At 40.4% G+C, this 8,872-nt stretch overlaps 1 protein-coding gene across 1 annotated transcript; it reads right to left on the reverse strand.

Annotated features, from left to right (window-relative positions):
• Positions 1-3,581: 3,581 nt before the first annotated feature.
• Positions 3,582-4,965, reverse strand: zgc:162608 (uncharacterized protein LOC100037332 homolog). The gene is made up of 3 exons (XM_068745738.1): positions 4,875-4,965; positions 4,705-4,798; positions 3,582-4,437 (listed from the first exon to the last, which is right to left on the reverse strand). Exons 1-3 carry the CDS (start codon positions 4,963-4,965, stop codon positions 3,582-3,584), a joined length of 1,041 nt encoding a protein of 346 aa, XP_068601839.1.
• Positions 4,966-8,872: the final 3,907 nt, after the last annotated feature.

Below are 8,872 nucleotides of genomic sequence, written 5' to 3' on the forward strand. Positions count from 1 at the left end.
GGGTCGACGTCGAGTCGAGACGTGCGTAATCTGCGTATGGCTGACTGGCTGACTGGCTGAGGGGGGAAAAAAATAAAAAATAAATCAAGATAGTCCCAAAGTTTCGCAGGATGTTGCTTTTCTGTTGTTCTGGTCTCCAAAGGAAACTTTTGTGGGTTTTTATTTTATTTATTTATGTTGACATGTAGAAAACAATACTACCAAGACACAAATAGTATGCAATAAACAACATGTGTTGGGTTGGAGCAGGCAGCGTCTCAGTGATATAGCAGAGACAATGAACACAATGTGCAGGTTCTAATAATTTGTATTAATAGTTAGGCTGCTGAACGCTGAAATATGTAATTATGTTGTTTTGTGAACATTTAAAACGTTTTATTCCCCCTATGTGTTTTAGATTGATTGGCAGAATTTCAATAACTTCATGCAACAAAATGTAATCATGTTCTTTGCCAATCTTAACACACAACCCTTTTGCTGACCGATGCAGTCTTCAACGGCTTGGTGAGAATCTTCTCTCCTATACCTTTTTGTTGCTGGTGACCTGCTGCAAACAATGAAGACACCAGCTGCTTGGCAATGTTCCCGAGGAATCCTATCCCATTCCTCAGGGGCAAAGGCTTTCAGTTCATACACCTGGTTTATTGTGTTTCAGCTACCGTCTTCAAATCCCACCCGAGATTTTCTACCTGATTCAATTCACACAAGTGTGGCTATATATGGAATGATAGAAGGCCTCTTCTGAAGCCAAGCCCGAGAGGACTTGGCGGTTTAAATGGAACTATTAGTCCTTTTGGAATTTGTAATGTTTACAGATGGTAAAGTGCTTTCTCCCCTCCATGCACTCCAGGTGTCACCTGTCCGAGGAAGCAAAGCATTTCCAGAGCCACGGCCATAAGTAGGGTTTTCTTTTTGGTTTGAAATGTTCCAGTTTTTCATTTCATGACAGAAAAATAATAATAATCTGATTTACTCAGGCGCCTTGAGAACATGGAGTCAATTTTCTTGTATTTTTGGGCCATAAGGGTTGTTTGTAAAATTAAGCGTTAAAAAATAATAATATTTAACACAACACATATTTAACACAAGAGTGCTTGTCTAAGTCTCATGATCAGACTGGGCCTCTACAGTCTTGCACGCAACCAGGAATGATTTGTCCCCCCTTGATTTGGTCATGAAAAGTTCCTTTCAAGTTAACGTAATTATTGGCTGGTGCACGCAAGTATTTCTCATGTGACGACGTCTTGTTTGTCAAACACAGTCACATGCTAAATGGTCAAATGCTGCCAGGATGGCCACATATCAATAAATATATGAAGGAATGCTATTTGGTGAATGTACAAAACAATCTACCTAATTTAGGGATAGGCAGCATTAAGGTCACCTTACAATTTATATCCTTTATCATATAAATTAAAACTTGAGAGGTCACAAAATGATTCAATTATGTTTGCACAAAGCATTTAAGATTGAGTAAATTGTTCCAGGTTAACGAGGGCACTTACACAGGTCCTTCTTTTATAAACATGAGCAGCTGTTGATTTACATCATGGCTGTCACTGTGCTGTCAATACATCAAGGAGACATTTGTGTATCATTGCCAGCACGCCTCCACCCTGTGAACCCCGGGAATGGACACAGGGCAAGTGGACTCTGTCTAATTTTGGCCAGCAGATGACACCAAACATTCAATGAGAAAAGGCTGCAGAGTTCATATGTGTTCTGGTTCAATGATGTGGAAACGGTAGATTTACTCAGCAACTGTACTCATCTATATTTTAAGATGAGGTACTTGAGCATTTTCAACTTAAATTTGCTTTGTATTTGACAGATGGATTTGCTCGTCTCCTTGAACCTTGTCGTCTACAAATACACACAAGAGGCTTATAAAATAAATGAACTTGCTTAATCATAAATTATTGTCCACATTCCTTTTGCCTTGTGACCATCAATAAAAGAAAAAAAAATCAATCAGTTTCTTGTACTGAGTTTCACATGCTTCAAGTTGTTCCATCAGTACTTTATTGATAGTCATAATAGAATATACACTACGGTGGGGCGACGGTGACGCAGGTGGTTGAGAGGGTCGTCCTATGATCGAGAGGTTGGCGGTTTGATTCCCGGCCCAAGAGGACTTGGCAGTTTACATGGAACTATTAGTCCTTTTGGAATTTGTAATGGCTAACGTTTACAGATGGTAAAGTGCTTTCTACCCTCCATGCACTCCAGGTATCACCTGCCCGAGGAAGCAAAGCATTTCCAGAGCCACGACCATAAGTAGGGTTTTCTTTTTGGTATGAAATGTTCCAGTTTTTCATTTCATGACAGAAAAATAATAATAATCTGATTTACTCAGGCGGTTTGAGAACATGGAGTTAATTTCCTTGTGTTTTTTGGGCCAGCATGGCTGTATGTAAAATTAAGCGTGAAAATGTTTTTTTTTATTTCAAACAGATTTTGTCTATGAATGTTGGCTCAGTTTTTTCACAACATCTAATTGGAAGTTGTGTGCTCCTATGAAAAATGCACTGGAGCGATTAAATAAATTGTTTTCATTCTTCCAATTTCCATGACCCATGCTAAAAAAAGGATTGGTACTTTAAGGTTGATTATATAATAAGGAGAGGAGAGGAGAGGTAAGGTCTCTCTGTATGGATACAAATACACACGAGAGGCTTATAAAATAAATTAACTTGCTTAATCATAAATTATTGTCCGCATTCCTTTTGCCTTGTGACTATCAATAATAAAAAAAAGAAATCAATCAGTTTCTTGTAGTGAGTTTCACATGATTCAAGAGGGGTTAAAGGAAAAGGAAAAGATGATGCCCATATCTGATGCATGGAGACAGCCTGTGTAAAGTAAGTCTGTGGAGACAAGAGCGGGTTTACATGTGAGGGAAATTAGCAAAGGTTGTTTTGTTATCAGCTGATCTCTGTGTGATATTCATTCATTTTTAAATATAAACTGTCAACAGTTTATGCAGTGAAACACATAATTTGATAATTAAAATATTTGTCTTATAAGAACTCACAAAAACAGTTTCCCACATTTTCTCAGACCAGGCTAAAAAAATATGCACTATCTTGCATTTAGGTATTTTACTGTTGATAATTTCCCCTCCACCTTAACAGCATTGTCTGCTTTGACTGAGTCTCCTGCATACAGCAAACTCTTGTTCTCTGTCTCCCTCTGCTGGTTGTGCTGTTGCAGCCAGCTCTTTGTCTCTGACTGTTCATCAGAGAGAGAGAGAGAGAACCCTCTCATATTCATATATATATACACAATATTTTTGCGCAAAGATTTACAATATATAAGTGGGTTCCAATGTTGTGTTCTGTACAGTTTGAAAATAAAATATAAAATTGTTGTTCTCTGTGGTTCATGTCACATAATTAGCAACAAAGGCTCTTTGCGAAAGCAGCTTCTTTTCACATAGTAAAACATATCCTGACATTTAGAATACACTCACTCATAAAATATTTACATGCTACTATGAACAACAGGTCAAATCCACGCTCAATATGGCAGGAATCATTACATGACCGCAATGACAGTTCCTGTTTTGCCGTCTCTTTTAACTATACTGAATGCAAAATATCTTGGATCAGAGCAGAGAGTTGAGCTGTGAAATCCTCCTGCAAAGAGCCACCTGGTTGTGTGGATGACGTGGAAGAAGTCAGAGTAAGGCTGAATGCACTCTGGACCTGCAGCTCCTCCTCCAGCGCCTGAAACAGCCTCTTCAACTGGGCTTGAAACATTTGGCTCTGCAGGGATGCGTTTTGGCAGAACTGCTCTATGCTGGCTGTCACCTCAGCTGTAGAAAGTTGTGCAGTTTTCAGCAGCGTGGCAAGCTCTGTTTTTAGAGCCCCCACACTGTTATGTGACTTCACTCTAAATGAGCTCACTTCCTGTTCCAGCCTGGAGCTAATATCCTGCCAGAGCTCTGAGTGGGTCGCCTCTTGCTCACTTGAACTGATTTCTTTCAGAGGTTTGATCACTCCTGTGATTTCAGCATGGAAGTCAGTGATGATTTCAGCCACCTCGGAGGTGCTGTGCTCTATGGTTTGGCTCATCCAATCAAGGGCTTCCTGGTAAAGGCCGGGTCTGGCCTCCGGTCGGGTCTCTGCTGCCTCCAGGCCCTGCAGATAGCGGCTCAGCTGGCCACGCAGAGCTTGGATGTTGCTGCTGAGAGACTTCTGGAGTTGCTCTGTGAGGCGAGGCAAACGCTGCTTCATGCTTTCCAGGGCGAAGCTGAGGCGGGTTGGAGATGAGGACAACCTCTTCTGCAGCTCGGCCAACTCTTGTCTCAGACGTGTTCTCAGACGCTCTGACTCCATGTTGACTTTTTGTTGCATCTCGTCTGCCATGGGGCTTTTACTGTGTACATCTGGGTTGTAAAGGTCACTGCTGTCTATGTGGTTCTTGTAGATTTGACTGCACACAGATAGAAAGATGGAGATAGAGGGTTTTTTTTTTGCATAAGTTTATTTTGTGGGTGAGAGAGTATTTTTCAGTATCATCAGGTGCTGCACACATTCTTTTTCAGCACAACTTCAGCTAACACTTTTATAGAGTATACTAAACCATAACCAGAATAAAACACAAAATAAAACACTTGATTGACTGTGATGTGACGCTATAGAATAGATCCAATATGGGTGCCAAGTTCAGAAACAGAAAGTGTATTCATAAAGCACTTACCCCATATGTTTCTGGAGGTCTGTTGTGTCATGAGCTTGGTTGGCCTTTGAACCAGTCCAGGTTGCCTCCCTTCTGTTACGGTGTAAAGGGTATGCTATGGAGACATGGGGGGGGGTAAATGAAAAAAATATGCTTCCAAAAAGGTACCTAACAGCATTTGAGAAGAATACCTGCAGCTGTTAAGAATGTCAAGGTAAAAATCACAACCTGTACATGCATGTTGAGCGTTCTGCAATGGCACAGATGAGAAAGACAATACATTAGAAGGACAAACTGACTAAATACAATGATAGAAATTTGAACATTTCCCTAAACTCCACTCACTTTTGAACATATTCTCATTTCAGTCTATGACATGAAAATGAATATGTAACAAAATGTTCTTTACCTGCAGTATCAGGGCTCTGCAGAGGGACATCTCCTCCCATCTCACTTATAAAGGTCCTGGTTATCCGAACAGCAGCCTGTGTCAACAGTAAACACGTCGAGGGTCACTGCATGCATACACAAACAAACTGGGGTTGTGCCAATGCTGTTCACTGTTTAGCCTTCGTAAAAACTTATCAGCATTTTCGTAGCACCGGTTAAAGGGAATTATGTCATAAGTCAGTGAGGCCATGCTCACCCAACCTTAATAAGCGGATATTAGAATAAGAATAGACATACAGCAATCACATAACAATACAGTTATAATCACGATTTAGAAAAATTACTAAAAACCTGAATCATCTGTGACGCCTCAAAAGGAAGAACAATTATATCAGTGTTTAGAGTGGGGCCTGTTTGAATGATTTATGGAAATGTTAAAGTGGAATTTGTTACGAATCGTTTCGATAAATCATATTTTAATTGATTATCAAGGCACAGCCTGACAATCAACTGTTTGTACTGTCCATTCAGAACAGCCGCATTTAAGACATGTCATTATGACAAACTCTGTGATAAAACTTCCACAAGACATTTATTGATTTATGTATCTGCAGCTGTCTGTGCTGTATTTTTACTTTTAAATTAAAGGCATGAACATGTGGGTGAAAGTTCAGCACAGTTCTGTTAAACAAGTAACGTCACTGGAAGCTCATAGTCCATGGCTAGTGTGATGAAATACGAAGGCTATTCCAATCAGCCAAAGTCCAACACATATTTCAGTACAATAACAGTGTAGAGTGACTAAGGAAATAGTTACTGTACTTAAAACAAGTTTGCTGCTTTTTAAAGATTTAGATGCATTTTTTTTTCTTTTTCTTTTAAATCAGTTAGCAAATTACTGGACAGCTCCATACACTTCATTTCACATCAAACTAGGGCTGGATCTCCTGTTTCATTCTTCTTTTTTTTAACAAAAATAATTATGTCTTCTACACATCAAATGCAAGATAATTATGAAATTAAATACACTTGATTTTTTTTGTGAGCCGCAACTCTACATATTAATCCTTCTGCAGATGAAATGAACATTTATTAATGGGAACGGTCTCTCACTTGGATGATGGTCACCCTCCCATTTTGCTTTCTGCAACACTGCAAGCCACGATTAAACACAAATAAAATGCACAACAGTATTCACTCTGTGTTGTTTTTGTAAATGCAGCTTGAATGAATCCAGTTCCTGCATTTGAGATATTTAAATTTGAATGTGAATTCAGTCTTCTGATGATCAGGGGACCAATCATTAATCAGTTTCACGGAAGGGATGAGGAGAACAAATTCAGTAATGTGATCCGGCAACACCGGGCAGATGCACTCTCGGTTTCCCCTGCTGCTTTCTGCCCTTCACTATCACTGTCACCTTACCTCACAGGCTTCATAAATCATTCAGCAGGCCATTGAAAGTTATGCAGACTAACCAGCTCCCTGCTTAAGCTACAGCTACCAACAGACCAATCAGGACAAGCATCCCTAACAACATCAGACAGGAGAGGCTTATCATAGCGGGGAGGGTATAACAGCATCTTCATTATTTCCTTGCTGTGGCCAAAATAAGGCAGGAAGCTAAGAGTTTGTCATGATCCTCGTCAAAAACTTTCTTCCAGAGTCAGAAAAGTATATTTTCTAACTTAAACCAGTCTTTTACTTCAGCAGATGGATGCATTTCACCATGCTAGGAACATGCAAATGCAAGAGATTCGGGTGTGTGTTGGGGCTGAACGCTTTGCTCCTTACTCTGGTTCACGGAAACGCTATAAGTCATCAGTTCCAGAGGACATCCTGCCTGCCAGGTAGGTTGTCCTGATAGCATTATTAATCTACATTAAGATTAGCATTACATTGAATATTGCATTCACATTTTGTTTTTAGTCCCCCCAACACACACACACACACACACACACACACACACACACAAAAGTGAGGAAGGGTGATATAGGAATGCAAATCTCAAATAACACTCAATATCTGAAATGCTTGCTAAAGACAACAACCAAGCACTGATTTTTAATTTTTAAGAGCTTTTTTCATTTATATATTTTGACTTTCCAGGGGTTCAACTGAATTTTAGGCTCATTCTGTAAGATGGATTTGGTTGAGATGAGAGTTTATGCATGGTAGTCTAGTACATCCACATTGACCAGAGAGGTTTCTTTCAACATTGCTTTCCTAATAGGTTTCTACTGTCCTTCGGGGAGCTTCAATCCACTCCCATGTCCTAAGGGAACCTACGGTCCAGCTGCAGATGCTGTGTCCTTAGACAGCTGTTTGGAGTGTCCACCTCACCACTACTGTCCGAGAACCGGTCTGTCTGGCTCCCTGCCCTGTGGTTCTGTGGCTCAGCAGCCTCTTCCTGGGCAGGAGTCCTGTGTATGCTCAGGAGAGGGACAGAGGTTCCAGGTGATTGCATGTTTTCACAGCAGGATTAACCAAGTCATTCCACCTGCATGTCTGTACCCTCTGCTGTGTTTATGATATTGTCCGTAATGCTTGCGTCTCATGTTGTTCCACTGGGGCACGATGTGTGGTCTAATGTCAAAGTAGCTTCCTCATATTCTGCCTGAAACATTACACTGAACAATCTGTAGCTCCGGGCTGAAGGAGTTCTGTATCAAATTCCCTCACAGAACGGATCTTGTTTCCTTGTCGGTCACAACTTTGAGCAGATGTTAAGCTCATCAGCTGGGAAATAAAAAGAGTATTGCAGAAGGGTTATTGCCAATGCATTGAAGGGAGGGAGGAATGGAAGGAAAGAAGCAAGGAAGATAAAAGGAAAGATGGAAGAAAGACACCAAAAACAAGGGTATCAAGGGAGAAAAAGAGGCAAGAATCAAATATGCTAAGAAAGAAAGTAAGGAAAACCTGAAGGAATAACGAGGAAAGCAAGGAAGAATATAGGCATAAAAAAAAGAAATAAAAAAATAAGTAATTAAGTGGGTCAGTTGGTCAGTGGAAGGAAGGAAGGAAGGAAAGGATGGATGGATGGATGGAATGAAGAAAGGACTATATTAGGTAGCAATAAACCAATAACTGACACCGGGTTCGAAGCCTGCTATCTTTTCTTACAGGCCAGTGACGGCCAGTGTCACTGTACCATTGGCTACCAACTCCACAACAAGGGCGATTTGTGTGTTCACAAATTGTACGACGTCTGCAGAGATGGAGAAAGGCGGACACAGTACGGAGAATGTTGGGCCAGATATCAGTGGTTCCTTCACTGCGAGCAGCAGGTCAGACCTCGAGCAGTCACAACACAGGTGGCAACACTAATGTAGAGCAAAGGCCGTTGAAACGACTGTCACAGGACAGGAACGTCCGTTGAATAGTGTTTTTGGATTTGTTTACTCAAAGGAAGAGCACAGTACACGCTGACATATTTGGCCGTCATAGACAGAAAGCTACAAAATGTTTTTTTTCTCTCTCCATGAATCAAACCACAGTTTTTCCAGTAGACATTTGGATTAGTCTCAGCAAAAATGCTCATAAAAACAATGAGAAGAATGTGATTTCCTGTTCTGCTTTCATATTCAGTTCAACTCAAATATACACTGACCAGCCCCCCAAAATAAGATTTGTTCCTCAATATCTCGGTTGATTATTGACCGATGTTTATAGAATGTAGGTCATGTAGGATGGGGACCTCTATGTTACCATCAAATTTCATCTGGATCTGATCCAGAAAGAGGTCAGGAAAAAATATTTAATTTTAACATTGAAAACCCTATTTAGGGAGTGAAATATC

This window comes from Brachionichthys hirsutus, chromosome 11 (genome assembly GCF_040956055.1).
Source record: "Brachionichthys hirsutus isolate HB-005 chromosome 11, CSIRO-AGI_Bhir_v1, whole genome shotgun sequence".
Lineage (NCBI taxonomy): Eukaryota > Metazoa > Chordata > Actinopteri > Lophiiformes > Brachionichthyidae > Brachionichthys > Brachionichthys hirsutus.

What these genes read in the sequence shown, in the direction of transcription:
- zgc:162608 (XM_068745738.1), bottom strand. Translation starts at nt 4,965, where the DNA reads ATGTATTGTCTTTCTCATCTGTGCCATTGCAGAACGCTCAACATGCAT. An exon ending in GACATTCTTAACAGCTGCAG is followed by an intron (nt 4,799 to 4,874) that starts GTATTCTTCTCA and finishes ATGTCTCCATAG; the next exon opens with CATACCCTTTACACCGTAAC. An exon ending in GACCTCCAGAAACATATGGG is followed by an intron (nt 4,438 to 4,704) that starts GTAAGTGCTTTA and finishes ATCTGTGTGCAG; the next exon opens with TCAAATCTACAAGAACCACA.